The sequence below is a fragment of the Pezoporus wallicus genome, unplaced genomic scaffold (assembly GCF_028554395.1).
Source record: "Pezoporus wallicus isolate ANWC-B61680 ecotype Strahan unplaced genomic scaffold, APGP_CSIRO_Pwel_v1 contig_8000, whole genome shotgun sequence".
Classification (NCBI taxonomy): Eukaryota; Metazoa; Chordata; class Aves; order Psittaciformes; family Psittacidae; genus Pezoporus; species Pezoporus wallicus.
Genome location: NW_026635009.1, coordinates 356408 through 383670, shown reverse-complemented (window position 1 = coordinate 383670; position 27263 = coordinate 356408). Strand labels below are relative to the sequence as shown.

The following is a 27263-nucleotide window of genomic DNA, read 5'->3' as shown; positions in this document are numbered from 1 at the left end:
GGGGAAGACCTGGAGCACTCACCTGTACCCTGCCTGTGCCAGGGCCCAGCTCCCGCTTCCGGCATGCACAGGGCAGGGTGCTGCACCGTGACACGCACCTCACCAACCTGCGGGGGCTCAGCCTCACCACGCCAGGCGAGTGTGACGGCTTCTGCGCCAACCACCGCTACATCGCCTTGCCCCTGCTCTCTGCTGGTGGCCAGATCGCCATCCTCGAGGTACCCCCTGCACAGCATGGTGGGCAGCATGGCACTGGTGGGCGCAGTGCAGGCGACCGCCTGGCTTTCTTCCACAGCTCTCCAAGCCCGGCCGTCTCCCTGACGCAGCCATACCCACCATCCAGAACAGTGTGGCTGTGACTGACCTGTCCTGGGACCCCTTCGACCCGCAGCGCCTCGCTGTTGGTACGTGTGCTGTCCCCAAGGGAGTTCACTGGGCCACTCCTCTGGCACCAGGCATTCCAGATCACTGTATTAACTACTGCCTATCCATTTTGGTGCCATAGCGGGTGAAGATGCCAAGATCCGGCTGTGGCAAATCCCGGAGGGAGGGCTGCAGGAGACACTGCAGGAGCCTGAAGCTGTCCTCCAAGGTGAGGGGCACGTGGGCAGGCACAGCAAGCACCCCACTCTGGGGACAAGTCAGCCTGGGGCTGTCCACTCCACATCTCAGCTCAGCTGGGGACAGCCACGCACCGCTCAACCTTACCAGGTCACACAGAGAAGATCTACTCCATCCGCTTCCACCCTGTGGCATCCGATCTCCTGGTTTCTTCCTCTTATGACATGACGGTACGGATCTGGGAGCTGAGTTCTGGGCGGGAAGCCTTGTGCCTGCAGGGACACACTGATCAGGTAAGGGATGACACATCTGGGGACCCGTGAGGGGCACATTTGGCCAGGCAGGGGACATAGGACATCTGCCTCCCCAGATCTTCAGCCTGGCTTGGAGTCCTGATGGGAAGAAGCTGGCAACAGTGAGCAAAGATGGTCGCTTACGGCTCTATGAGCCACGGCACAGCCCTCTGCCTCAACAGGTACAATCAGGGTGGTGGGGACAGGCTGGAGAGCTGGGGACCCCCCCATGGGCACTTGCCCGCACCCTCAGCTCTCTCCAAGCTGACAGGGTGACCCTGACCTCATACAGGAGGGTCCAGGTCCTGAGGGGGCCCGCGGAGCACGCCTCGTTTGGGTCTGTGGTGGTGATTACCTCCTGGTGTCCGGCTTTGATAGGTAAAGAGGGGCACACACAGGGCACGGGTCCTCAGGGGACACTGGGACACTGTGCCCCCCCCCAACTGTCACCTCCCTGCAGCCGCAGCGAGAGGAGGATCCTCCTGTACCAGGCGCAGGCTCTGCCCAAGGGACCCTTGTCTGTCCTTGGCCTTGACATGGCCCCTTCCACCCTCCTGCCCTTCTACGATGAGGATACCAGTGTTGTCTTCCTCACTGGCAAGGTGAGGGCTTAACCATCAAAAACTGGGGGGCTACTTGATCACAGCACCCCAGCCATGTGGGGGGACCCTCCATGCACACCCCCCCACCAACCCATGTCTTGCTCCATCCGCAGGGTGACACCAGAGTCTTCCTCTACGAGGTGACGCCTGAGCCACCCTATTTCCTTGAGTGCAACAGCTTCACCTCCAGTGAACCCCACAAGGTAAGGGGGGGGGCCACTGGGGCTGTGCTGCCTGTCCCTGACCTCTCCCTGCACTGCCAGACGCACAGCAGACCCTGCTCACGCCTGTGCCCCATCAGGGGTTTATCTTCCTGCCCAAAACGGTGTGTGAGGTTCGGGAAGTGGAGTTCGCCCGGGCGCTGCGTCTTGGGCAGAGTACCCTCGAGCCTGTGGCTTTCCATGTGCCACGTGTCAAGGTAAGTGGCGGGGACCCGGCTGTGTTTTGGGGGTGTACTGGAGGCAGGACCCTGCTCAGCACCCCTCGCCCTGCAGAAGGAGTATTTCCAGGATGATATCTATCCGCTGACCCGTGTCTGGTGGGAGCCGGCCCTTGGCGCCAGTGCCTGGCTGTCGGGGGAGGATGGGCAGCAGCGTCGCACCAGCCTGCAGCCCACAGACATGACGCCAGGTGGGTGCAGAGGGGCCAGGCAAGGCCCCCTGGGGCCGGGGGTTGTGTAGGGGGTGTCAGCCATGGGGCAAACCTCCTGCCCCATGGCTACACTGCTCTCCCAGTGAGCCAGGCCCCAAAAGAGGCCCCAGCACGGAAGTTCGTCCCCGCGTCCGTGTACCTGGAGGAGAAGTCTGATGAGCAGAAGAAGGAGGAGGTGGGTGCTGAGGCATCCCGCCTGCCACGGGGCCCGGGCTGGGGGCGATGCCCGGTCCCACGGTGCTGCCCTGCCTCCCTACAGCTCCTGAGTGCCATGGTGGCGCGGCTGGGCAACCGGGAAGACCCGCTGCCACAGGACTCCTTTGAGGGGGTGGACGAGGACGAGTGGGTAGGTGCAAGGGGGGGGGGGGGGGTGTGCGTGAGTGTGAGACCCTCGGGGCCGGTCCCACGGCGCCCGTTACCCCACCGGGCCTTCGCAGGACTAGGCCGGACCCCGGCACCCCGCGGACCACGCCGGGGACCCCCGCCCGGGCCCAGAGGCGAGGAAGCAGCGCAGGACGAGAAGCCACGAGGCCCGTCCCGGCTGAGGGGAGACCGGCAGGGACCGCACCAGGCCCCGCAGCGGCGATGGGCCCCGTGCCCGCCGCGGGCAGGCCCCGCTATTAAAGCCGCTGCCGCAGCACCCGTCTCCCACCGTGATTCCGGGGCGGGGAACCGGGGACAGGGGAGACGGGGGGGCCGTGGAACACGCGGGCCGGGCACCGGCGGAAGCATGCGCAGAGCAGTCGCACCAGCCATCGGCGGCACCTCCCGGTCGCGGCCGCCAGGGGGCGCTATCATCGGCGGGAAGTCTGGGGATCTCCACCCAGCGCGATCGCCGTCTCTGTAGCCGCTGCGACCTTCGCTCCTTGACCCCGTGACCGCCAGTGGCGGAAGCGGCGGCGGGGACATGGTGAGAGGAGCGGGAGGCGGTGGGGCCGAGGCCGGCCGGGCAGGGGGGCAGGAGCGGGACCGCGGCCTGGAGGAATCGGGGCTGGGCGGGCAGGGCCCCGGGGGAGAAGGGCGGGCTGGGCCGGGCCCGAGGGGAGGGCGCGGGGCGGAGCGGGGCCCGGCCCAGGCAGTGACAGCGGCGTGTCCCCGCAGGCCAAGTACCTGGCACAGATCATCCTGGTGGGGGCCCAGGTGGTCGGACGGGCCTTCATGCGGGCGCTGCGCCAGGAGTTCGCAGGTAGGAGCCGAGCTGCCGCCCCGTGTGCCCGGCCGGGCATCCCCAGACCTAACCTCGGACTCCCCAGTGCTGCCCGTCTGGGGGGAAGGCTTGTCCCAGGGTGACCCTCAGCGCCCGCGTCTTGGCGCTGGCACAGCCGCCGTCACAGGCATCGCTGTTAGGCACCGACACACCCTGCAGCACTAAAGGGCAGAGCAAGTCGCTCCCCCAGGACACGGGAGCTGCAGCCCTTCCCACCTCTGCCTGCCTGCAGCCTGGGTCGCTGTGGGTCTTGACAGCAAATGGGTGTCCCCCCCGTGTTCTTGCCGCCTCCCCAGCAGTGGGGACCTCATCCAGGTGACCCCCATGGGATGGAGGCAGTGGAAGGAGGGCAGGGAGTGAAACTAGGGCTGAGCACCTCGGAGCCTGTGGACTTTGCTGCCCCGTGCCCTCCCGAGGCCTGGGTGTACCCCTGGGGGACAGTGCTGGGGGGACTTACACCCTTGGTGTCTCCCGGCAGCGAGCCGAGCAGCAGCAGATGCACGAGGGCGCTCAGAGAGGCCCCAGTCCGCTGCCGCTTCCAGGATCATTGGCATCAGTCTCCAGGAAGCTCAGCAGATCCTGAACGTCTCGAACCTCAACCCAGAGGAGATCCAGAAGGTAGAGGCTCTCTTGGAGCTGGAGAGGGATGGTGCTCCTGCAGAACCCTGCTTCCCAGTGGCTGCTGCTTGGTGTGGCCCTGTCCTGGGCCCAGTTAATCCCAGTCTGAGGTTTCCCTGACCCAGCTGGAGGAGCATTCTGGCAGCTCTGGGCATTAGCAGCCCACCCAGCTTGGCCCCTGCATTTCCTCGGTGGTGCTGCTCAGGAAGGGGATGTGGGACCCGACTAGGAGCGTGGGGACCCACTGGGGAGTTGGGCAAAGCCAGTCGTGTCCCAGGATTGTACTTGTCACCTCCAGCACCGCCATGGGGAGTGAGAGGCTACAGGGCTTCAGGGCTGGGGAGAGCAGAGGAGGTGAATCTGATGGGGAACTTCTGCTTGGCAGAACTACGACCACTTGTTCAAGGTGAATGACAAGTCAGTGGGAGGCTCCTTCTACCTGCAGTCCAAGGTGAGCCAAAGGAGGAGTGGAGCTGGGGCTGCACTGCCACCCAGCCCTGCCCTCAGCACCTTCCCCTGCCTGGAATTTGGGAGAGCAGAGCTGGAACATTGGCACTAATAAGGCAGGGAGGGGAAGGGGCAGCCCTGTCCCTGTGTTGTCACCCTGTCCCCATGTCCTGAAGGTGGTGAGAGCGAAGGAGCGGCTGGACGAGGAGCTCCGCATCCAGGCTAAGGATGAGAAAGAGAAAAGCCGGAAAGCTGAGACGTGACCCATGCTGCCCCTGTGCCCTGTGTCCCTCACCCTTAACTTATAGGTAGCTAATAAATAGTATGTATTCTAGCATCTGGTTTGGTTGCTCTGTGCCCTGGGAGAGGGGAATCACCCACCACCCCCAGAGGCGATCAGGACTGGTCTCTGCAAGGGGCTGGCAAAGCTGGGCTTTGCTAGGGAGGAGGAAGGCAGCTGGGGAAGAATGGGTGGTCCCAGGGCATTGAGGGCTGCCAGAGCTGAAGTGGCTCCCAGGGAGCTATTTTCATGGTGGGTTTGAACATTCCTGGCCTGAGCACACGAATACCTCTGACTCCGTACCCCAGGAGCGCCAGGAGATCTGTGCCATTACCCTTCACTGCGGGCAGGCTGCTGGGATGGGCTGAGGGGGACACGCTGACACTGCGGCCACCTCCACTTGCGGCTCATACCACAGACCTTGGCAGGACTTTGCTGGTGCCGTGCTGCTGGCCCAGGAGTGTGGGGACTTGCCAGGGGGGTCAGGCAGAGCAGCTGTGCCCTGAGATGGCTCCTGTCCCTCTCCTGTACCCTTCCATCCCCACTGCAGTCTCCTTACTGCCATCACCGTGGTCATGCACTGAAACAGGAACTTACTTCAACTTCACTTTATTGTTTTCTTAATAAACTTCCTCTCCCCTGGACGAATATAGTGTTATAGTTGTTAGCTTATCTCTTACTTCTGCAGTCCTTAAACGCTATGCTAACAGCGATGGAGCCCAATAGGAGAAAAATAAAAACAACCCAGAAACTACGATAGAAAGGCACTTCGAAAACGTTAAAATACTGATGTCCTGGAATGTGCAACAACAAACTGACAAAGGAGCGAGGAGACGTACACGGTACACTGGCCGGGGCGGCCTGGTCGGTGGCCTGTGGCCATGCTGGGGCTGTGGCAGCACCCGGCCCAAGGAGGGTGAGGGCAGGGAGACCGGCTCCCCGCAGGGCACACAAAGCTGGGAGCTCCTTCCAGCATGGAGGGAGCAGGATGGAGACCCCTGCCCTGGTTCAGGGGAGACCACAAGCAGGGTCCTGCCCAGCAGCAAGCAGTACATGGGACCCCTCTGCATGTGCCAGGGGTGGCTCCAAGCTCTGGCTGCACAGAGGCGGGACACATTGCCCACACCTGGCCCCGTGACAGCATCCTGCCTGCCCCAGCACTGCCCCATAACCTGGGGGGGGGCTCATCTGGGAACATCTCATCCCAAGGAGCAGGCACCCCCACCAGCCGCTGTCAGTGTGCCATTGGCAGCAGCTCTGCTGATGCCTGGAGTCGTGCCTGCGCTGCCCGCTGCCTGCATGCGGTACATGGTTAGGTATGAACGAAGCTAAACAGGGTGGCTCTGCCCCGGCGCAGAGCCAGCGTGGTGAGCGGCACACGCAGCCATGTGCCTTGTCACAGGGAGGGCCGGGGAGGTGGCAGGGATGAGGGTGGCCGTGGAGCAGGGGGGATGCAGGCGGATAACCAGGCCAGCGGGTGCCCAGCCAGCTGGGCCCAGCATTGGGGTGCCATGGCCATGGCACCGTCTGCAGCCATGCTGGCCAGGCAGGGTGGACACAGCTGGGCACAGCTTGGGGCTGTGGCAGCCGTTGTTCCCAAGCTGTCACCCCACTGTCCATGTGGTGAGAGGCTGGAGCAGCCTCCACAGCACCAGCGGTGCCAAGGCCTTGGGCACAGAAACGCGGAGTCAGCGGCAGCAGATGAGCCTGAGCAGGACCCTGCCAGGGCAGGGGCTGGTCAAGAAATAAATAGTGGCGTATCCAGCTGCCCAGGCCAGGGGGTACAGGGGGACCCCCGAACCCCTGCCTGCCCCATGGCTGCCCCTGGGGTGTGGGGTCGCAGCCGGCTGTGGATACTGAGAGATTATTGCTTTTCTCAGAAGAGTTCATTCTTCTTTCGTGGTGGTTAAAAGCATGAACAAGGCCCTTGCGGACTGCAGGGGTGGGGAGGAGGGGGCAATGCCCCCATCCCCAAGGAGCAGGGTCTGCCAGTGGGGCCGTCAGCTGGCCCCGGGCATCGTCAGGCCCCTCAATTCACGGTGGCAGGTTTGAGCAGCAGGGAGCCTGGGGGAATGAGCACCCAGCCTGGGGGCAGTGCCTCGGGGCTCCCCCCGGAGCCCACGCCAGCTGAGAGGTCGAGAACGGCCCCAGGCAGCAGAGCCAGGCTCTCAGGGGGCACCCTCGGCCGTCCCGGCTCCGTCCTTTCCCACTTCTCCTTGCAGCTCTCTGCCCCCTTGCTCACCTTGGGTGGCCGCCCCTCAGCCCCGCTGCCCTTCTCCCCCTCAGCCTTGGCCGCGCCGGCCAGCAGCGACATCACAGGCAGCCCCAGCCCTGCCGCAAAGGGCGAGGGCAGCAGCGGGCTCTTGGCCAAGTTCAAGGGGCCGCCGTTGAGGGGCAGGACGGGGCCGGGCAGGGCGGGCAGTGCACCGGCAGCCCCGCAGCCCAGGGCACTGAGGTCGAGTGGGGCCGGAGCCAAAGGGATGGGCAACGCCGGGAGCCCCGGGGGAGCGAAGAGGGCAGCGGGGTTGGGGATCACGAGCTGTGCCCCGTTAACGTAGGGCACCTCCGCTGAGCCCAGGGGTGTTTTGGGAGGCGGGTGGACCTTGAGCATCTCCGGATGCTCAGGGGAGACAAAATGACCGTGGGCTTTGATGTGCTTGCGGAGGGAGCTGGGGTCAGTGTAGCGCTTGTGGCAGCCTGGCATCTTGCAGGAGTAGGGCTTCTCCACGTAGTGGGTGCGGGTGTGCTTGAAGCGGTCGCTCGAGTTGGAGTAACGCTTGTTGCAGCCTTCATAGGGGCAGATGTAGGGCTTCTCGCCTGCAGGACGGCACAGCACTGTGTCTGCTGGGGAGCAGGGCCAGCGCTGCCAGGTCCTCTGTGGGTGTCCCCCCTCCCCTCTCCCCCAGGGTGGCCTGTGCTGACCTGTGTGTGAGCGGTTGTGGATTTTCAGGTTCTCCAGGCGGGAGAAGCTCTTGTTGCAGGTGGGGCAGCGATGCGGCTTCTCGTTGGTGTGTGTCCGGATGTGGATCAACATCTTGTACCTGCCAAGGTCAGGGAGACATCAGGGGAGAGGGGATGGGGGCATGCAGGTCAGCACCATCATCCAGCCCCACAGGACACTGCACCCCATGCTGGAGGGGTGGTGACTGGAGACCTCCCCTGCACAGCACCCAGTGCTGGGCTCCTGTTCCCCCGTGGTGACCCAGAGCAGCCCCCAGGGACCCCAGAGCCCTCCCAGAGCTCCCCCTTCCCACCTGGCATTGAAGCCCCGGCCATGGCGGGCGCAGCCCTCCCAGTGGCAGCAGTACCCCGCGTCCTTCTCGGGTTTGACATGGAAGTCATTGACATGGTCCACCAGGTCTTGCAGGAGGTCAAAGAACTGGTTGCACTGTTGGAAGGAGGCAGGGGGTGAGGAGGCCCAGCAGGGTGGGCACCGGGGGGGGGACATGAGCAGATGGAAATGTCCCTTTTCATGAATCCCTCAGACCCACACCATCCTCCCCGGCATTTCTACAGAGTCCCCAGATCCCCATCACCCCTAAACTGTCCCTGCGTGCCCCCCCAGCCCCACATTGCCCTGTCAAGACCCACAGAGCTCTGCCATGGCCTTCCAGGCCCATGTGCCCCCAAGCCCCAAAATGCCCCAGTGTGGCCCCCAACTCCCAGGCAGTTTCTCCCTCCTCCAATGCACAGCCTCCCAGCCCCCCTGACCACCCCCAGAAACACAAAGCTTCTGCACAGCCCCCCTCAGCCCCATAACTCCTCCCCACCCCCCAGCCCTCCCTGCTGACCTTGGACCAGCGGCAGACAAGCTGCTTGGGCAGGGGCAGCTCGGGGGGGAGGCGCTTCTCCTTGCTGGGAGGCAGGAAGGCGGCAGGGGGCAGGTGCAGGCCCCCCCCTGCCCCCAGCGGCAAGAAGAACTGGAAGGAGCTGGGGAGGCCGTCGATGTAGCGCAGAGACTGGAAATCCTGGAGCAGAACCCAGGAAGGGGGGTATTGGGGGATGGACGGAGACCCCCAGAGACCCCAGAACAGCCTACAGACCCTTCCAGGAGCCACCCTGGGGATGACACGAGTCGGGGGGGGGGGGGGGGGGGGGGGGGGACTGACCCCAGGTGAGCGTACACAGTGAGGGCCTGTGTCACAGCAGCCCTGGGCGTGCTGACGAGGTCCGGCACAATGCCCATCCCTGGGGTCACTCGGGGGGGCACACAGGTGTACTTACATGGGGGGTGAGGGGCCCGGGCAGGTCCCCACTGCCCTGGCGCTCGGGGGAGAGCGAGGCGCTGCCAGATGGAGACTCCGCACCGGAGCGTGGCGAGAGGCTGAGGTCCACCACTGGCACAGCGGCGAAGCGCCTGTCCCGTGGCTGCACCAGCCTTGAGTGTGCCAGGAGGCTGCTGGGGGACGGCCCGGCCCGGCGGCCCCCCCGGCCGCCTCCCTGGCCATCCCCGGCCGGCGGGGTGTGCGGGCGCTGGGGAGCGCGGGGACGGGTGCCGGGGGCACCCCGCTTCTCCCGGGCGGCTCGCAGCTTGGAGATGCTCAGTTTGAGGTCCAGCGGCTCCTCCAGTGAATGCATGGTGCTGGGGTGGGCACTGTGGGGGACACGCAGGGGTCACTGCAGTGATGGGGGGCACCGGGGCCACCTGTAGCATCACCCCACCCTCACCCCACAGTGGTGCCTGCTGCGGCTCCGGGCTGGAGGCTGAGCAGGCACTGGTGGCCGCGGTGCTGGCATGGGACTGTGCCGGACCCCCTTCCTTGGGGCCCCTGCAGCGGGCAAAGGGCAGGGCACAGCCATGGCCCCCCCACCGGCCCCTCAGTGTCCCCAGCCTGTCCTCTCCATGTTGCCAACCACCGGGGCCAACGCAGCCCCTTGGCCAGCTACCAAACCCTGCAGCCCTGGAGCTGCGGTGTCCCTGTTCTGCTCCCCCATTCACCCGTTGGTCTGCCCGTCACCACGGGCCTGCCCCAGCGGGGCCTTTCCCAGTGGCAGAGCAGGGCGGTCGCAGCCACCAGCCCGGCGGTGACCTGGGCGGCCGAGTCCGCTGGCCCCAGCCCCGGAGGCAGCAGAGCTTCCTCCCCGCCGGGGCCCCTTCCCCGCCGGCCAGCGCCGCTGCCTGTCGGGGCCAGGCTGGGGCTGCCTGCACACAGCTCAGTGTGGCACGGAACTGAATGGCACAGCACGGCGTGGCACAGCACAGCACTGCAGGTCTGCTGCCTGCAAGCACACTTCCCAAGATGTGGTGGGGGACCAGAGCCCTCCCATACTACTGTCCCCAGAGTGACAGTCTGTACTGCAGATCACCCTGTGTCATCATACCACAGCTCCGTTCCCCCGCCCCCCCGAACTGTTACCCCATGGCTCTGCTGCTACACATCTGCAGGCAGCTGAGAACGGGCAGCTTGGGGCAGGAGTGAGCGCCCGAGCCCGACCTGCGGCAGTGCCAAGCCGGTCCCGGCTGTGTGCCCATGTCCGTCCTCTCCCCCCCCCAACATCGCCCAGGGCAGGGGGAGGGCGGCTGAGGGGCCGTGTTGGGTGGCACCACACACCCAGCACGCTTGGCAGCAGAGGCCCCCCATCTGCTCCCGCCCCGGGGGGCCTGTCCCCCGCCCTGCCCCGCCGGCGGGGCCCCCTGCGCTGGCGAGGGTCCATCCCGGCTCAGACGCTGAGGAATGCGGAGGAGCCGCGGGGGGCATGGGGCCCGGCCGGCAGGGCGGGGGACCCCCTGCCTTCCCCCCCTTTCTCCCCCCCCCCCTCCCATCAGCACTGGGCCATGGGGCTGGCCCCATGGGGGGTCCCTGTCGCAAGCTCCCCTGCTTTGCAGGAGGGATGTCTCCCTGAGATCCCCATGGCCATGGGGCCTGCCGCATAGCAGGGTCCCTCCTCTCCAGTGGGGGTTCCAAGCCTGAGCCTCTACCTCCTCCCACAGTGGTAGGGCTTGCCCCATAGCACAGTCCCATCCCTTCTGGCAGAGCCACCCTCCTGAGGCCCCAAAGGTATGGGGCCAGTCCCACAGCAGGCTCCCTGCCCTTCACGGGTTCTTACCCTGCACCTCACAGGAGGTCCCTGCCCCAAGCCCCCCATGGTTCTCAGGCTCCAGCCACCCTCCCCCCATGTGCCCCACAGCGTGCTGGCACAGCTCAAGGACTGACAGACGGATGGTGGGCAGGACCTACAGCTGGGATGTCGCAGTGGGACCCCCTGCCAAGGAAGCAGGGTAGGGCCCAGCAGCCCCCAGAGACGGGGGTCCCGCAGGGGGGGAAGCCAAAGCATCGCGGCTGCTCCCACCATGGTGGCCGCGTCCTCACGTCCTCGGGTTGAGGAGTTTGGGGGGCCCCGGAGCGGGCGGTGACGGGTGGGGGCCCTCGGGCGGCCCCGGGCGGGGCGGTGGGAAAGGGGCCTCCAGGCGCTGACGCCACGGCTCCAGCTCGGCCCGAGCAGGCGCTGCCAAACCACGCGGCCCCGCCGCCGCCGCTCCTGGGAACCGGCCCCGCTTGGGGCTGCGACACCGCGGGGGCCCCGAGGGGATCGGGATGGGGACGGGGCTGGGCACAGCCCCGAGATGGCTCGGCCTCGGCCGCCCCAGCACCTGCGGCCCCCGCGTGAGGCCCCTGCGCTCCCCCCCGGCCTCTCCTGTCCGCGCCAGGCGCTGCCAGCCCGGCCACGGCCCAGCTTCCCCTCCGGCCGCCCAGCGAGCCCCCCCGCCGCGCCAGTTCAAACCAGTCCAGGGCAGCGCGGGGCCCAGGGGCTTCCCAGTTTGGGCGGGGGCCGCTGGGATGGAGCCCGGACGCAGGGGTAGCCACCTTCCCCGGCTCCCCGGCCGGGCTGGTCTCCCCCACGTCCCCCCCCCACACTGCCCGTCCAGCCGGCACGGCCGTGGAACCGGGGTGACCCTGGTGCAGCAGATGGAGTGCCAGTCCTCCGGGACACCCCGCAGCTGGCATGGCCGGGGGGCTCCCCCCTTCAGCCCTAGCTGCGGCACAAAACCCGCCAGGATCAGCGCGGTGCAGGGGGGCCGCGGGGCAGAGACTTCCCGGCGGCGGCGGCAGAGAGGGGATGCCAAGAGCGAGGGCTGCCAACGGTGACGGATGCCAAAGCCAGGCCCTCGATGCCCCGAGAGGGACGGTGACCCCGGGGCTTGGCGAGAGGGTGCGGTGTCAGCGCTGCAAGCGGGCACAGCTCAGCCCCCTCGGCACGGTGCTGCCGGCATCTGTGGTCCGGCAGCTTCTGAAGCCCCCCGTGCCCAGTGGCATAGGTGCATTGGCAGGACCTGACCCTTCCACCCAGGTCTCCACCACCACTGCTGCCCAAGTCATTGTCCTCACGGCTGCTGGCAGGGCACAGACCACCATGGGATCTGCCATCCCTTCATGTCCCACTGTGGACAGCACTGGCACAGCCGCTCTTCACTAAAATCCAGTGCGTGTCAGGGTTAGGGTGCCACATCCTTCTGGTGGCTCTGGCTTGTCACCATGCTCTCAGCACCCACCACCCCACGCCACAAGGGGTGATGGCAGCCCCCAGCAATGTCCCCAGGAGGGGCCATGGCTCCAGTCCCCAAGTGTAGCCGGTGACACAGTCCCCCTTTCCCAGGTGCATGGCATGGGGGACCCGTGGGGATCCTGGTGGGGGGCTGAGGCAAGCCCTATCTCCGGGGAGCAGCCTTGCAGTGGTGATGCCACCTATGGCATGCAGCCTGGCACCTCTGCCAGGAGACATGGCAGAGCACGCCGGGATGGGAGCAGGGCTGGTCCCCATTCACCGGCAGACCCAACTCCGGGGTAGGGGCCCAGACTGCGGGATGTGGGGACCCGGGTCAGGGGATGTGGTGACAGCAGGCGAGCAGGGTGACACAAAGGCACAGGGAAAGGGAGGTGGCCGCTTGCAGAGGGGTTTCTCCATGCTGGGTAGGGGACAAGCCCCTGCAGCAGGAGCCAGGGACATAGGGGACAATTTGTGGCAGCCTTTGCTCCCTACTACTGGCACTTTGCAGAAGGGTCACCCCATCCGGGCCCCCAAACCCATCGGTGCCTGCATAGCCTGAGCTCAGTCACCACACATCAGCCCCTCGAGGCCGCGGTTCTGTGTCCCCCCTCCCCCCGCGATGGGGTCAGGGGATGACCGGTGGCACCGGCGGCCGGGATGGGGCTGCCCTGAGGTCCCCGCCAAAGCCACCCCATCCCGGAGACCCCGGGATGGCCGCGACTGGCGGAGCCACCCAGCGCGTCCCGCCGCAGCCCCCGCCCCACAGCCAAGGTCAGGACACCCGCCCGGGCGCGGGATAGCAGCGGGTGACGGCCAACCCCTGGCCCCCCTCTCTGCGCACCCCGCTACCACCCACCCGTGTCCTCCGGGGTGGCCCCGCTATCCCGCTGCTTCCCCCGTTACCCCCCATGTCCCGGGGCTGCATAGGGGCCACGTCCCGTGTGTCCCACCCTCTGCTACCCACAGCGAGGGGTATGCAGGTGCCGAGCCAGGAATGCCCCCCCGCCCTCCGGGGCAGGTCCCGGAGCTCCCGACGGGGCGGGGAAGGGGCTTCCCAGGAGGGTTCTCCCCCCGCCGCTGGCGGCGGCATCCTCCTCCTCCTCTTCCCCCCCACACCTCCCGCGGGCACGGCGGCGCGACAAAGCGCCGGTCCCCGGTGCGCGATCGTACCTGCGGCGGGGGCTCAGCGCCGGCGGCGGGCGAGAAGAGGGGCGAGGAGCGGGGCGGGGAGCGGGGCTTGGCGGAGCGGGCCCCCCCGCTGCCGGGCCGCCGGGCCGCTCCGCCACATCTGCAGGGGCTGGGGGCGGGGGCGGCGGCGGGGCTCTGCCCCCCCCTCCCCGGTCCCCCGGGCGGCGGCGGCGGAGGGTGGCGGCAGGGCGGGGGCTCTGCCCGCCGTGATTTATGGCCGCCCCGCACCGACCGGCCCGGCCCCGGCTGCGGGCGGGAGCTGGGCGGGGGCCGGGGCCGGCCCCTCCCCGCCGCGGGGGGCACCGGGGGGTACGGCGGGGGGGAGCCCCGCCCCGTGGGGGGGGGACACACAGTAAGGGACACGCGGGGACACCCCCAGCGCAAGGTCACCCGGGCGCTGCGGCAGAGCCGAGCCCCCCTACCCCCCCCCGTGTCCTTGTCCGTCCCCCCCGGGGACGTGGCGCGGAGGGGGCAGGATGGGACCCCCAGCGGCGATGCGGGAAGAGGGAGGTGGTGCCCACCAGAGCCTCCCCCCCCCGCACCGGGGCCGCTCGGGGGGGAGGGGGTCACAACGGGGATGTGGGGGGGATCCCCCTCCCCGCAGGAGCAGCGCCGCCCTCCCGCCGAGTGATGTCACGGAGAGCGGCTGGCGTCACGCCTGGCGGGGGCCTCCGCATGACGTCACCCCCGGGGGGGTTGTCCCGGGGCGCCGGGGCCGCGGCTCCTTCCGGCGGCAGGATGTGGCGGGGCCGGCCCGGATGCTGCAGCCCGCACCGGGGGGGGGCGGGGGGGGAACTCCCTCCCGGCGCGGCGGGGGGGCTTCGCCCGCGCTACACACGCGGGTGGCCGGTGCGTGTCCCGCCCCGGGGGGTCTTGCGGGGAGCAGCAACAGGGGGGCACACGGGGGAGGGGGGAAATCACCCCCCATATGTTTTTTTGGGGGTGCTGCTGGGTCCCCAAGACTTTATCTTTTTTGGGGTTTTTCCCAAAAAAGGAGTGGGGGGGAACCCCGATTTCTCTGACCCCCCAAACGATGGAAATAAGCTGAGCTGCCTCTTGGGGGTATATAAGGGGGGCGCTTTGATGCCACCCACGGCGGTGGTGACCCCGGTGGGGACGGGGACATGCGGTGACTCGGTGGCCCCGGCCTGGTTACCAACGCCCCTTCACCGGACACCACGATCATCTCCCGTCCTGGTCCCAAAGTGCTCCCCAATGGGGCCCCTCCCGGGGACACCCGGGTACCTGCCACACACAGGCAGGAGGCTGGCACCGCGTCTGGGCACCCCCCCCCCCCCCGCAGGTGTGGGGGGCTCCGGGGAGTGATTGGGAGGGCACGGCGGGGGGTGCGGGGTCCCTTCGCCCCCTCTCCGGAGCAGGGAGGCGATGCCCAAGCGCCAGCTGCCGGCACCGGCCCCGCCAGGCCGGGGGGTCCGCGGGTGTCCTCGCACCATAGGATGATGCCGCAGCCCCCGGCAGAGAGGCCCCCGCGGAGGATGGGCCGGGGCCAGGCAGAACCTGTCCTGCGAGCTCCGAGCGGGGCTGCGCGAGGGAAAGAGCGGGGGGGGATCCTGCCTGCCTGGGGGACACGCCATGCTCAGGCCCCCCTTGCTTGTGTCTCTACTGCCCCCTGGCCCCACGCAGACAGTGTCGGGTGGGGGGGTGTGGGGGCTTTGGGGTACCCCCACAGACCCCCGGGTGTCCTGCATGGCTCTTGCCAGCCCCGGAGCCCCCCATCAGCCATGTGACCCCTGTCACCACAGGATTACTGAGCCCTGTGGCAGCCCCATGGCTCCTGCCAGGCCCCAAAGCTTTTTCCCCTCCCTCCCCCCGGCAGCCCCTGTCCCCCATAGGGCAGGGCCAGGCTCTATGGCACGGTGCGGGCCAGAGGTGTGGGGAAGAGGAGGGGTGCAGTGTCCCAGGGTAGCAGGGGGAGCAGGAGCTGCAGGGTCCTGCTGGCAACAGGGATGGGATGAGGATGTGATCAGATAGTGTAGAACAGGATGGGACAGGGATGGGATTTGAATAGGACAGGATAGGATGGGGTAGGGTAGGCTGTGATGGGACTATGGCAGGATAGGATGAGGACAGGATGGGATGGAACAGCATCAGATGAGGTTGGACAGGGTGGAACTGGATGGCATGAAGACAGGATGGGAGGGGGTGGGGATGAAATATGTTGGGGTAGGATGGCATAGGTAGGATAAGATGGGGATAGGATGGGGATAGGATAGGGAAAGATGAGATGTGACAGGTTGAAAATAAGGTGGGATAGGATGGGATTGGAACAAGACAGGTCAGAATAGATGGAGAGGAGAGAGAGGGAGAGGAGAGGAGAAGACAGGAGAGGGCCAAGACAGGTCAGGTTGGTATGGGATGAAGATAGGATGTAATGGTGACAAGAGGTCAAGATAGAATGGGATGGGATAGGATAAGATAGGATAGGGCATGATAGGATAGGGCAGGGTGGGGGGTGGAATGGGATGGGTTAAGGTAGGATGGGATGAGGACAGGATGCAATGGGGACAAGAGGTCAGGATGGGATAGGGTAGGATAGGATCAGATGGGGACAGGGCCATATGGGATGAGATGGAATGGGTCTGGGTGGACAGGGTAGGATGGGGATAGGTCAGGACAGGATGGGGTAGGATGGGATTGGGAACAGGTTAGAATGGGATGGGGTAGGACAGGGATAGAGCAAGGTAAGATGGGATGAGATAGGTTGTAATAGGGATGAGAGATCAAGATAGGATGGGATGAGATAGGATGTAATAGGGATGAGAGATCAAGATAGGATGGGATGAGATATGGTAAAAGTGGATGGGGACAGGGCCAGATGGGATAAGATGAAGTGGGGATGCAACAGGATGAGAAAGGGACAGGTTGGATGGGATGGGGATGGGTTGGATTGAATAGGATTGGATGGAAACAGGTCGGGATAGAACGGGTCAGGTTGAGACAGGTTGGAATTGGATGTGATAGGATTGGATGGTGACAGGTCAGGATGGGATGGGGATAGGTCAGAATGGGATGGGGATGGGTCAGGTTGGGACAGGTCGGAATGGGTTGTAATAGAATGGAGACAGGTCAGGATAGGATGGGGATGGGTCAGGGACAAGTTGGGATGGGATGGGGACAGGTTGGGATGGGATAGGATGGGATGGGGACGGGTCAGGATGGGACAGAGACAGGTTGGGATGGGATGGGGACAGGTTGGGATGGGATAGGATGGGATGGGGTGGGGACGGGTCAGGATGGGACAGGGACAGGTTGGGATGGAATGGGATAGGAGGGGATGGGGACAGGTCAGAATGGGATCGGATGGGATGGGGACAGATCGGAATGGGATGGGGTAGGATGGGATTCGATGGGGACAGGTCGGAGTGGGACGGAGCTGCGCAGGACGGGACGGGGTGTACGGTCTGGGGACGCGCAGGTCGGACCGGGCGGGACGGGCCGGGGCAGGACCCCCGTTGCCGAGCCCCGCCGTGAGGTGGTGCCGGGGTCGCTCCCGCGCCCCGCGCTCCCCGCGCCGTCCTTTGTTTACATGGGCCGGTGGCTGGCGGAGGCGGAGGCGGCGCCGCCGGGGGCGGGCGGGCGGGGGGAGGCGGCGGCGGCGGGCGGGAGCCGCCGCGCTCGCACCAGCTGTTTCCCGCCTTGAGCCGCAGGCAGAGACCGCCGGAGCCGGAGCCGGGCCTGGCCGCCCCCGCGCCGCTCCGGCATGGAGTACTTCATGGTGCCGGCCCAGAAGGTGCCGTCGCTGCAGCACTTCAGGAAATCTGAGAAGGAGGTCATCGGCGGGCTCTGCAGGTGGGGGCCGGGGGGCGCGGGGGGCTCGGCGCGGGGCTCGGTGCCCCCGGACCGCATGTGGGGGGCGGGTTTGGGGGTGATCGGGGGTGGGGGGGGGCAGCGCAGCGCGGCCGCCGCAGTCCCACCGCCCGCACGTGGTCCCGCCGCGCACATGGGGCCGGGCGGCCACGCGTGGCGGGATGGTGGGGGGAGGCGCAGCCCGCTCGGCCCCGCTGCCCCGTGGGGTTGGGGGGTCTGGAGGTGTGTGTGGGGTTAACGGGGTGCGGGGGGGTCCGGCGCGGTGTGCGGGGGGGTGTGTTTACTGCCGGGCCTGGCCGTGACTCTGCAGCCCTCCCGGAGGAGGCGGGTCGCGGTCGGGGCTGCCGGGACATGTAGTGCGGGGAGGCGGCGGCACAAAGCCCGCGGACGAGGCGGGGAAGCCCCGGCGGATCGGGGCAGTCCCCGAACCCTTGCACCCCGGCCGGGCATGGGGCTGGAGCCGCGGGGCCGCCCCGGGCCGGCGGGGCCTGGCGGGGAGGCGGCGGCGGGCGGGCCCCGCCACGCGTGGGGGGCGGTGCAGGCCCCGCTGGGCCATGCGGGACGGTCCGCGGCGGTCCGGGGCCGTGGCAGCGGCTCAGGATACCCCCCGCCCCGGGCCTGCCTCGCCGTGGGGCCCGGCCGCGTGTGGGGGGGGGGCGGCCGCGTGTGTGGGGTGGCCCGCGCCCGTGGAGCCGCTGTAGGGCAGCTCTCAGCAGCCAGGCCCCGCTACACGTGTGGGGCAGCCGCGGCCCCTTGAGGCCCAGCCCCGCCAGCCCGAGCCCACACGCACCCTCCCCAGGGGGCGGGCCTGCCTGAGCTCACTGCTGCCCCACGGGCTTACCTGGGGCCAGGGACTGCATCCCGGTGGTGCTCAGGGGGTGCCCGCTCTTGAGGGCGCCCGGGGGCTGCAGCTGTGGGGTGGCTTCTCCAGCATCCCCCATGTTGGTCGCTGCGGGTGGCTGTGGCCCAGCGTGAGCCGGTGGCCTCCGTTGGAGGGCGAGTGCATGGGGCAGGGAAATTTGGACATTATGCCCAAGGCTGGGGAGCTGCATGGCCCCACACCTGCCCCTGGTATGGGGCAGAGCTCTAGGGGAGCCTCACTGCCTTTCCACCACCCTGAGTTCTCCGCTGCCCTGCCTGTGAGCTCCAGGCAGTGGGGGATGCCCTGCCTGCAGGCTCAGGGTGCTGGGAGACACCCTGCCTGTGAGCTCGGGTACACCTTGCCTGCAACCTCTGGCAGCCTGCCTGTGAGTTTAGTGAGCTTGGGGATGCCAATCTTGTGAGCTTAGGGACATCCTGCCTATAAGCTTATGGATACTTTGCGTTCAGGCTTGGGATACTCTGCTTGCAAGCTTGGGGGCACCCTGCCTGTGACCTCAGGGAGCTTGTGGCACCCTGCCTGCAAGCTTGGGGACATGCTGCCTGCACAGCCATGTCTTCCCTGCACACCAGTGCAAGCTGCAGTGCTTGTTGTGGGCAGAATGGGGCCAGTATTGGCCCCAGCGTTTTTGCCAGGCAGAAGCGGCATGGCATCAATGAGACCCAGCAGCCTTGTGGGTTTGTTACCATGGAGGTCTGGGTGAGTGTGACATTCCTGCTGTGCTGTGCCAGGGGCTGATGGACCACAAGGGTTGGAAGGACCAAATTCTGCTCGCCTGACCCAAACCTGCAGCACCAGATCTAGGCTGAGGACACCCTGGGGTTTCTTTGCTATGCCAGGGCTCCAGTGGGTGCCACTTGCTCACCCTGCCTCTGTCCTGCCCCATCCCTGGCAGTACTGGGTGCCAAGGAGCTTCTGAATCCATGGGGGTTTTCCCCCTTTCCATACTTCACTGTCACTTCTCGGGTCTCTTCCTAGGAAGAGCAGCTGGGTCAGGTTGCGGGAGGTCTGCCGGCAAGGAAGCAGGCTCTTCCTCCTTCCCCGGTATTTAAGAAACCGCTTCCGTGCTGCCCAGTCCTGGGCCTCTCCGTCCCATTCCCCGTGCATGGCTGCAGCTGGCACTTCAACATCCCAGAGCCGCACTCTAGCCACCTCTCTGGCCCCACCAGGCATTGCTGCAGGGAGATGGGGAGCAGACCCTGCCTGTATGAAAGGATTGTGTCCCTGAGACCTCCCGGTTTTTGGCGTGTTCTGGGGACAAGTTTGGGGCTGGTTTTCAGCAGGAGCAGGGAGGGGTGCTGGCCACTGCTGGAGGGGAGCCTTGTGCCACCATCCCACTGCAGGCAGCTGTTGGTCTGTGTGGTTGGATGGCTGTTCTCTGTGAGTATTGCAGACCCCCAGGCACCCATTTGAGCTCTGCAATACCTAGGACACCCACTGGGAACTGCACAGGAGAGAACTAGTGCAGGGGGAAGTCAGCACCCAGTGCCAGCCTGCACTGGGATGCTGCCTCAGTGGCTGGGGACAAACATGTTCCTGGCCCCATGGACTGAGCTTGGATCTTTACCCATCCCTCTGGGATGCACTGTGCTCTTTCCTCATCCCCCTAAGCTAAATGGGTATCCTTTCCCATCCCTCTGGGAATCTTTCCCATCCCATCTGGCATCTTTCCCCATGCCAGTATCTTGGAGGAGTTGCAGTGCATTCCCTGGTCACAACAGGCGATGGGTGGCCTGGGACCCTCTGGACGCTGCTTGGGCACCCAGCAGTGCAGCAAGTGGCTTGCTGCTAAGCCTAAGTAGCTTGGGTTTGCCACTTCGTGCTCCCAGATCTGCATGGTTCTTCCATGGCCTTGCTGGGACCGCAGGGAGGGCAGGATGCCAGGCTTTGCTTTCCAGCCTGGCACTGGCAAGGCGCTGGATAGGATGGTCCCGTCTCCCTCTCCTGGAGCTGCTGGCCACCTGGGCAGGAGGCTGGAGCCGTCTTATCTTGCCTTGCGCCTCAGCCTGGCCGTTGTGTTTAGTCTTTGATGCCTTGCAGCATCCTTGGCACCGGCGGCCTGCCTGGTGGGAGCTGGGTGCTTGCATGCACCCTGGGGAGGGCCACTGCTGGCAGTGGGGACGTGAAACGACTGTTGGTGTGGCCAGGGCTGCTGGTCGTATTGGTTTGATGTCATGGCCAGCTATTGTCCTGCACCGCGCTTATTAATTGCTGATGCTGGCCACTACCTGGCAGGCTCACAATCCCATTGATCCAAAACCCTTGCCTGCATTCACTTGCCATGCTCCCTGGGCTCCTTTGGAAGCGGGGTGTGGGTGAAGAAGCCAGAACCCCCGCAACAGCTGGCTTTGCTTGGGGGGTTGATGACCCTGACCCATGGGTGTTGGCCTTGGCCACCTATATCCCTCCCTGCTGCTGTCCCCACTTGCTGCTGTTGGTGTTGCCAGCTCTGGGAGGCATTTCCCGGCCCATCTGCAGGTCGAGGGCGTGGGGGGCGAGGAGGCAGCGGCAGGAAGCAGGCAGGAGCTGCGGCTTGGGGTGGGACGGGGGCTTCTCTGCTGGGAGCTGTCATCTGGAAGCCATCAGCAGGGTGGGAGGGAGGGAGCCGCCTTCCTGGGGCCACACACGCTGGGCGGCCCCATGGGGACAGAGCCGGCCGACCCGCAGCCTCCCTCGCCTGCCCAGGGGTCTCTGCCATGCCCAGCCCTGGTGCTGGTGCTGGGCAGCCGCAGTCTGAGCTCAGCAGAGCTGGGGGGTCTGCAGTGGGGCTATTCAGTCAGTGCATCCCCCAGAGCTTCAGGTACGGTGCTAGAGAAACTCACCCACCCGCTTTTGTGCTGGCCAGCATTACAGCCATCATCCCCTCCGTGTTTGCTGCCCGTGGGGGGTTGGCATCATCATTGCAAAGTGAGGGCGGCAACTGGGGGCAACGTGGTAGCAGGGGTGCAGTCCCCTTCTCCCTTACCTGGTGCCTCTCTCCTAGTTTGGCTAACATCCCATTGACTCCGGAGACCCAGCGGGACCAGGAGCGGCGGATACGCAGGGAAATCGCCAACAGCAACGAGAGACGGCGGATGCAGAGCATCAATGCTGGCTTCCAGTCTCTGAAAACCCTCATCCCGCACACGGATGGGGAGAAGCTCAGCAAGGTGAGCAGCATGCAGGCACTGTTCTGCATGTGAAGGTTTTCAGAGTTCCTTGTTGGGCAGGACAGGGCTGTAAGAGTAATTGGGGTATTTGCTTATGTTAATTCAGTGATGGAGGTCTCTTGGGAAGAGGTTTCCTCATGAGAGCGGGTGTGCGTTGCAGTCCTGGTGTCTCAGAGTGGGCTGGGTGTATGTGACAGCACCCTGTGAGCAGGGTGGCAGGTGCCTTGGCAACAAGGTGGCCACGCTGTGCAGGCAAGTGGGTTGAGGAGCTGGCGCTTGGCTGCCATATGTGTTCCTGAGATGAGTGAACTGGAGGTTCACCATGATGGAAATCCCAGGGGTGAAGCAGAACCTGGACGGAGATGCTGGGGCCAGGCAAGGAGCAGTGCTGCTGTGTGTCAGGCAGGGAGGGAGCTTGGCTGGAGCAGGGCCTGGGGAGATGCCGTGGTCTCTCCTGTCTCAGTGTTCCCCTCCCGGCTCTTCCGCAGGCGGCCATCCTCCAGCAAACGGCTGAGTACATCTTCTCCCTGGAGCAGGAGAAGACTCGGCTACTGCAGCAGAACACCCAGCTCAAGCGGTTCATCCAGGTAACACCTGCTTATGTGCCCCAGGGATGGGGTGGGAAGGGATGGGACAGTCCCGGTTGGCCAGGGAGGGGACATTGTCACTGTTCCTTGGTGTCAGGGCAAGACCCTCTGCCCTAATAAGCCAGGGAATAGAGATGTTTTGCACCCTTCTGGCAGGGCATTGGAGTGCTGTTCAGCCTGGCCTTTGCTTGGCAGGGGAAGAGGGGCTGGGGTCCCATTTTCCATCTGGGGTATCTTGGTACGGCCTGGTGGCTCCTTCAGTTCTGGGGCAGCGCAGTTGAACTATCATGGGTGTTACCCTTTGAGAAGTGGGTTTGCATGAGGCTGGGGACTGAGGACCAGGAGGGTGGGTGTTCTCAGGGCACAGGAGCTATCTATCCCCAGGTGTAGATCCCACATCCCTGGGGAGACCCTTCCCTGCAGGGAGCTGTGCTGGGGGTTGGTCAAGAGGGTGGCACCACCCAGACATGGTCTGGATGGTGGGGAGAACATCAGAGCTGGTCCCTGTCCCTTGACGCCATGTCCCCTACTGCAGGAGTTCAGTGGCTCCTCCCCGAAACGACGACGGGCAGAGGACAAGGACGAGGGGATTGGCTCACCAGACATCTGGGAGGATGAGAAGGCTGAGGATCTGCGGCGGGAGATGATCGAGCTTCGGCAGCAGCTGGACAAGGAGCGCTCAGTCCGCATGATGCTGGAGGAGCAGGTGAGGCCATGCGGGGCCAGATCCAGCTGGACCCATCCTTTAGCATCCTTTAGCCCTGCCGGAGCTCCTTGGAAATGCTGGTGTGGCTGGAGTGTACCAGGTCATTTGCTCTAGCCACCTCTGTGCTGTGCTTGGCTGTGGGCTCCCTGGCTCTGCTGTGGCCACTGCATGGAGGGGACAGTCTGTGGCTGGGGATCAGGGGGTGCTGTGCCAGCAGCAGGCTGGGCTCCCCACCAGTGTCAGGGCTCTCTTGGCTGGCAGGTTCGCTCCCTGGAGGCCCACATGTACCCTGAGAAGCTGAAGGTGATCGCTCAGCAAGTGCAGCTCCAGCAGCAGCAGGAGCAGGTGAGGTTGCTGCACCAGGAGAAGCTAGAGCGCGAGCAGCAGATCCGAACCCAGGTGAGTGTAGATGCTGTCCCAGCCCACCCTGGATGTAGTCCACCCATGGGGACACCCTGATAACCGCCCACCACCTGAATAGTGCAGCTGGGTGCATGGGAAATGAAATACAGGCGGTCGGGCAGTTTGGTGATGTGCTTGGCACCTTCTGTGGGCTAGGCGGGGATGGACAGTGAGGTCCCAGCAAAGCTTTCTCCCTTGGAGAATTGGGAAGAGGTCACTGCAGAGCCCACTCCAGCGTCCAGGAGAGCTGCGCTTATGGGGCCAATGTTTTTGGTGGTGGTGGGGGAGCTGCGCTTATTGGGTACCCCATGGTGGTGCGGGGGATCATGGCTTGGACCATGGTGCAGCAGCTTCCAAGCAGCTCTGTTGCCCAGCACGGATGGCTTTGTTTGGGAAGGTTGCTTTCTGGTAGGCAGGGATTCATTCAGCTTGGTGTTAGCAAGCCCACAGCTTTCCAAAGCTGTACTGGTAGGTGCTGGATGCGGCCACCCCTTATTTGCCCCTCCAGCAGTATGTCCCTCACCGCTAGGCTCTCCCCACCAGGCATGAGTGGAGAGCAGCTCCCACTTGAGTGAGGTGTGGTCCTGCCCCAGCTCCCAGCAGGCACATTTCCTCACCCTCAGGTGATAAAGTGACATCCATCCCATCTCGGGGTGATGCTGGCAGTGGTTGATGCAGGTAATGGTCCCTGTGCTGGGGCAGGTGGTTTGCAGTGGTGTGGAGGCCAGCCCCATCTCTGGCGGTTCACCTCTTGCTGGGTGACTCCTACTGAGTTCTGGGAACCCCCAAACCACTCCTTGCCACCCACCAGGCTACGAAGGGGGAGCAGTCAAGCTGGCAGGCAGTGGTGCTTGGCAGATGTGGCAGGACAACAGGGATGGAGCTGTCTGCTTTTTGCCTTGGCACAGTTGGATTTGCTAACGGTGGGGGGAGCCTTTGGCCAGCCTGGTGCAGTGAGGAGGCGAGCGCAGGGTGAGCGCAGTGCCGGCACCCGTCCTTGCTCACTGCTGGCACCTGTCTTTGCTTGCAGCCACCCTGGAGCTCAGCCGGGGGGATGCTGGTCTGAGGAGCTTCAAAGGGAGGGAGAAAAAACGGCTTCCTCCCTCCCTTGGCTTCTCTGGAGCTGTGTCCCTGCAGGATCCCTGCCGGCCACCTCCTGGGGAAGTTCAGCCTATTTTTAGGTGAACTCTCCTTAGCCTCTTGCTAGGGCGGATCTTCCCATCTGCTCTTCTAATGAGGAGCTCGGAGGGGTGTGGCGGGTTCCCAGCTGTGCAGGTCAGGACGATGGGAGGGCTGGCACTTGCCTCTCCTTGGCTTAAAAGTCCAAATCTTTCCCCCTTTGGGATACAGGGAGTTTTTTATGTTCCGCTCTGCCAAAGCTAAGGTGATGCAGCTTTCAGCTGGCATCCTCTCGCATTTGGCCGGGATGGGTGAACTGGAGCAGGTGAGCTGCTGCTTCAGTTTTTGTGGGCTCTCAAAGGAGTTTGGTCTCCACAAACAAGTGTGATGCTCTCCCCATCACCACCATGCCCTGGTGTGTTCTGACTTAGGGGGTTTTTATCTTCTCTCCCCAGCTCCTGCCATCACATGCTCCCCCAGCGCCCACCCACCACCCCACTGTGATCGTTCCAGCGCCGCCTCCCTCCCATCACGTCACCGTGGTCACCATGGGCCCGTCCTCGGTCATCAACACAGTCTCCACATCCCGGCAAAACCTTGACACCATCGTTCAGGTAAGGGGGGCACCGGGGAGGACAGTGGCAGGAGTGCCTTGTGGGGGGGGTCCCTCACCCTGCTGGGTGCATCAGAAGAGGGTACACAATGTCCTGATGGGCAGTGGTTGCCCTCGGCAGGCGATCCAGCACATCGAGGGGACACAGGAGAAGCAGCTGCAGGAAGAGGAGCAGAGACGTGCTGTCATCGTGACGCCGGCGCGCGCCTGCCACGAGCCCTCCGCCTCCGACACCGCCTCTGACACCGAGGGCAATGACAGTGACTCCATGGACCAGAGCAAAGAAGAGCCCTCGGGGGACGGGGAGCTGCCCTGACACCCCCGGGCCGGCAGCCGGGCTGGGGACCGGGGCGGGGGGGAACGTCAGAGAATATGCTGAGATTTTTAAAAAATACAACGCGATTTGGGTCTCTTTTATGACCTCTTCCCAATACTGTAAAGCAGAGCGCTAGAGGCAGGCGAAGTCACCCTGCAGCTCCCGGGGGGGGAGGCTCGGGGGGGGTGGGCACTCAAGGGTGGCCACAGGGGACGCGGGGGGCTCGGGGTGCAGTGGGATGGTGGTGGGGGGACATTAGGGCTGGGGGGGGGTCACAGCTCCCCACCCCATGTTATCAACCCCCCCCGCTGACCAATGGGAAATCCTGCCAAGTCGTCCTGTGTTCCCAATGGTTTTCCCTTGGGATGGGGCCTTTGGTTGGGATCTTAATTTGGTTTTTCCTTCTCTTTTGTGGTTTGTTTTCTTTTTTTCTTTTTTAATTAAATGTTCGTTTTTAAGCAGCAGGGAGATGCCAAGTGACACAGCAGCAAAGGTGGGACAGGGATCTGGCTTTGGGGTACAACCAGCCCCACCACGGCTCCCACACTGTGCGGGGCAGGGAAAACCCCTTGGGAGACCAAAATAAATCCTGGGATTATGCCATCGGAGCACAGGCGGGAGGGACAGCACATGCCACCCCACAGTGTTTCCAGTGCCCACCTCTTTGGCACAGGGATGGTGGTTCGGGGGCTGATTCCACACTCCCATCCCTGTCTCCATCCCCCCACCTTGCACCCATCTCTCCTTTAAGCACTTAATCTGGTTTGTGGGGTCTGTCAGCTCCAAAGAGCTTTTCTCCTTCATGATTGTGTCGCTTGGGTCTGTTGTGGTGGGTGGGGGGGTCCCCATTCTGTGTGTCCCCCCCACCGCCGCCCCCCACCTGGCTGTAGGGTTTTAGGCCAGTTGTGTGTAGAGCCTGGGTGGTATTTTGTAGGTTCCCCCCCGCCGCAGCTGTTTCTCAGTTCCTTTCCTTTTTTTTTTTTGCTTTTTTTTTTGTTTTTTTTTGTTTTATTTTGTATTTTTTTTTTTTACGATTTTCAGGTCTTTGTGTTGATTGAGAAGCTATTCTATTTTGTTAAGAAAGTGGAAAAAAAAAAAAGAGGCTCGTGCCTTTGTAAAGAAACAAAATAAAGTTTGTACTTGGTTTTTTAGAAGCTCAGTCCCGACATTAACATTTGTGGGGGTGATGGGGACGGCGTCAGCTCTGGGCCTTGTGGGACCCTGGTCCCTCTTGGGGGCCCTGGGGCTGGTGGGGAGGACAGGGAGCGCTGCCTGCAGTGGGAATAGCAGTCAGGGAGCGGGCAGGAGGATGCTGGCCCCAGCAAGGTTTCCTGCTGAGTGACTGGGCTATATTTAAAGCTCAGCCCTGCCAGCGCTGCCCGCACATGCTGCGAGCACACTGGGGCTCAGCTTGCTGCTGCGATGAGGGGGGTCTGGGGCTGGTTTTAGCAAGGCCGTAAGGCTGGGGTGAGGTTTTGTATCCTCTGCCCTGCAGATGGCACCTGTGGTGTTCCAGGATGGGGGTGTCCCCATAGCTGGGGGGGCACTCATCTCCGCATGGCTTTCCATGGGGCTGTTGGCCTGCCTCATGGCTCTGTCGAAGTAGGGGCACCTATCTCTCAACAAGGCTTTTTTTTGGGGGGGTGGCACCCACCTCTTGGCATTTCCCCTGGCTCTGAGTCTTCTCCCACTCCCCATCCACATCATGGTGCTCAGTGGTGCCCAGCTGAGGACCAGCTCCTGCCTGCTCCCTCACCATTGTCCCCTCCCTGACACCTCCAGCTCGGAACCACGGGCTCCCCCCTTGCTCCCACATTTGCAAGGAGAGCTGGGCTTGGTGTGGGGAGGGGGCTCATGTTTTCCCCCAATTTGTCCCTTTCCCAGAAACAAGCTGAGTCATGGCCCCCCAAAAGTGGCTCCTCCAGTGATGGCCTGCTACAGGCAGGCTTTGGGGACAGTGCTGAATGGCTGTCCCCTACAAGTGAGGGTGGCAGGAGCTGTAGATCCTGCACCTCTGGCCCCCACCATCCCCATGCCATGCTCTCAGTGCGGTGCTGGTGACATTGGGAACACACCCAGGCATGTCCCTTGCCTACAGGGTACATGGCATTGCCTGGAATTGGTGATGTGTGGTGGCCCAAGAGGCTCCCAAATCAGCCCAGGACAAGGTGCCTGGGGACACCCACCTCTGGGGACAGATGGGGGACTCTGCGGTGCCATGATGCTTGGCTCTCCCCCTCCGTGAAATCCTGATCCCGCCAAAAACGGGTTGCAGGGACTTGAGGCAGCGCAAGGAGATCCAGTGGGATGCTGTGACGGAGACTGTGA

At 64.5% G+C, this 27263-nt stretch overlaps 3 protein-coding genes and 1 long non-coding RNA gene across 7 annotated transcripts in view; 2 read left to right on the top strand and 2 right to left on the bottom strand.

The window, feature by feature from the left end:
- LOC130596691 (mitochondrial import inner membrane translocase subunit TIM16-like) overlaps positions 1-4713 on the top strand; it is a 38322-nt gene extending 33609 nt beyond the window's left edge. For 2 of the 4 annotated variants that reach the window (XM_057404604.1, XM_057404766.1), the window contains 16 exons: positions 43-218; positions 296-404; positions 506-592; positions 712-854; positions 932-1036; positions 1147-1232; positions 1315-1456; positions 1570-1659; positions 1758-1874; positions 1951-2086; positions 2191-2282; positions 2367-2453; positions 3209-3293; positions 3793-3932; positions 4318-4383; positions 4556-4713. In XM_057404604.1, the coding sequence (XP_057260587.1) occupies positions 43-218; positions 296-404; positions 506-592; positions 712-854; positions 932-1036; positions 1147-1232; positions 1315-1456; positions 1570-1659; positions 1758-1874; positions 1951-2086; positions 2191-2282; positions 2367-2453; positions 3209-3293; positions 3793-3932; positions 4318-4383; positions 4556-4642 (1748 nt within the window). In that variant the 3' untranslated portion in view covers positions 4643-4713. Of the gene's footprint in view, positions 1-42; positions 219-295; positions 405-505; positions 593-711; positions 855-931; positions 1037-1146; positions 1233-1314; positions 1457-1569; positions 1660-1757; positions 1875-1950; positions 2087-2190; positions 2283-2366; positions 2454-2544; positions 2748-2866; positions 3018-3208; positions 3294-3792; positions 3933-4317; positions 4384-4555 lie in introns of those variants that run through there. The other 2 variants (XM_057404694.1, XM_057404850.1) reach the window with 2 other exon arrangements.
- A 539-nt stretch (positions 4714-5252) lies between these two features.
- Positions 5253-13472, bottom strand: GLIS2 (GLIS family zinc finger 2). Its single transcript, XM_057405386.1, has 6 exons — positions 13318-13472; positions 8884-9253; positions 8451-8627; positions 7914-8047; positions 7582-7700; positions 5253-7476 (listed from the first exon to the last, which is right to left on the bottom strand). The coding sequence occupies exons 2-6, from the start codon at positions 9235-9237 to the stop codon at positions 6689-6691; spliced, it is 1572 nt and encodes a 523-aa protein (XP_057261369.1). The 5' UTR covers positions 9238-9253; positions 13318-13472; the 3' UTR covers positions 5253-6688.
- A 3546-nt stretch (positions 13473-17018) lies between these two features.
- TFAP4 (transcription factor AP-4) lies at positions 17019-25036 on the top strand. The gene is made up of 7 exons (XM_057406032.1): positions 17019-17145; positions 21027-21192; positions 21681-21779; positions 22315-22485; positions 22747-22884; positions 24462-24620; positions 24741-25036. Exons 1-7 carry the CDS (start codon positions 17057-17059, stop codon positions 24933-24935), a joined length of 1017 nt encoding a protein of 338 aa, XP_057262015.1. The 5' UTR covers positions 17019-17056; the 3' UTR covers positions 24936-25036.
- Positions 21532-23644, bottom strand: LOC130597617 (uncharacterized). The gene is made up of 3 exons (XR_008971829.1): positions 23505-23644; positions 22379-22649; positions 21532-21719 (listed from the first exon to the last, which is right to left on the bottom strand). It is a non-coding gene; the product is annotated as an uncharacterized LOC130597617 (long non-coding RNA).
- Positions 25037-27263: the final 2227 nt, after the last annotated feature.

Bases quoted from the DNA above. Each gene is read 5' to 3' on its own strand.
- TFAP4 (XM_057406032.1), top strand. From the start codon at position 17,057: ATGGAGTACTTCATGGTGCCGGCCCAGAAGGTGCCGTCGCTGCAGCAC. The intron at 17,146-21,026 runs GTGGGGGCCGGG...CCTCTCTCCTAG, and splicing joins GTCATCGGCGGGCTCTGCAG to TTTGGCTAACATCCCATTGA. The intron at 21,193-21,680 runs GTGAGCAGCATG...GCTCTTCCGCAG, and splicing joins ATGGGGAGAAGCTCAGCAAG to GCGGCCATCCTCCAGCAAAC.
- GLIS2 (XM_057405386.1), bottom strand. From the start codon at position 9,237: ATGCATTCACTGGAGGAGCCGCTGGACCTCAAACTGAGCATCTCCAAG. The intron at 8,048-8,450 runs GTCAGCAGGGAG...TCCTTCCAACAG, and splicing joins TTGTCTGCCGCTGGTCCAAG to TGCAACCAGTTCTTTGACCT. The intron at 7,701-7,913 runs GTGGGAAGGGGG...TGACCTTGGCAG, and splicing joins GGCCGGGGCTTCAATGCCAG to GTACAAGATGTTGATCCACA.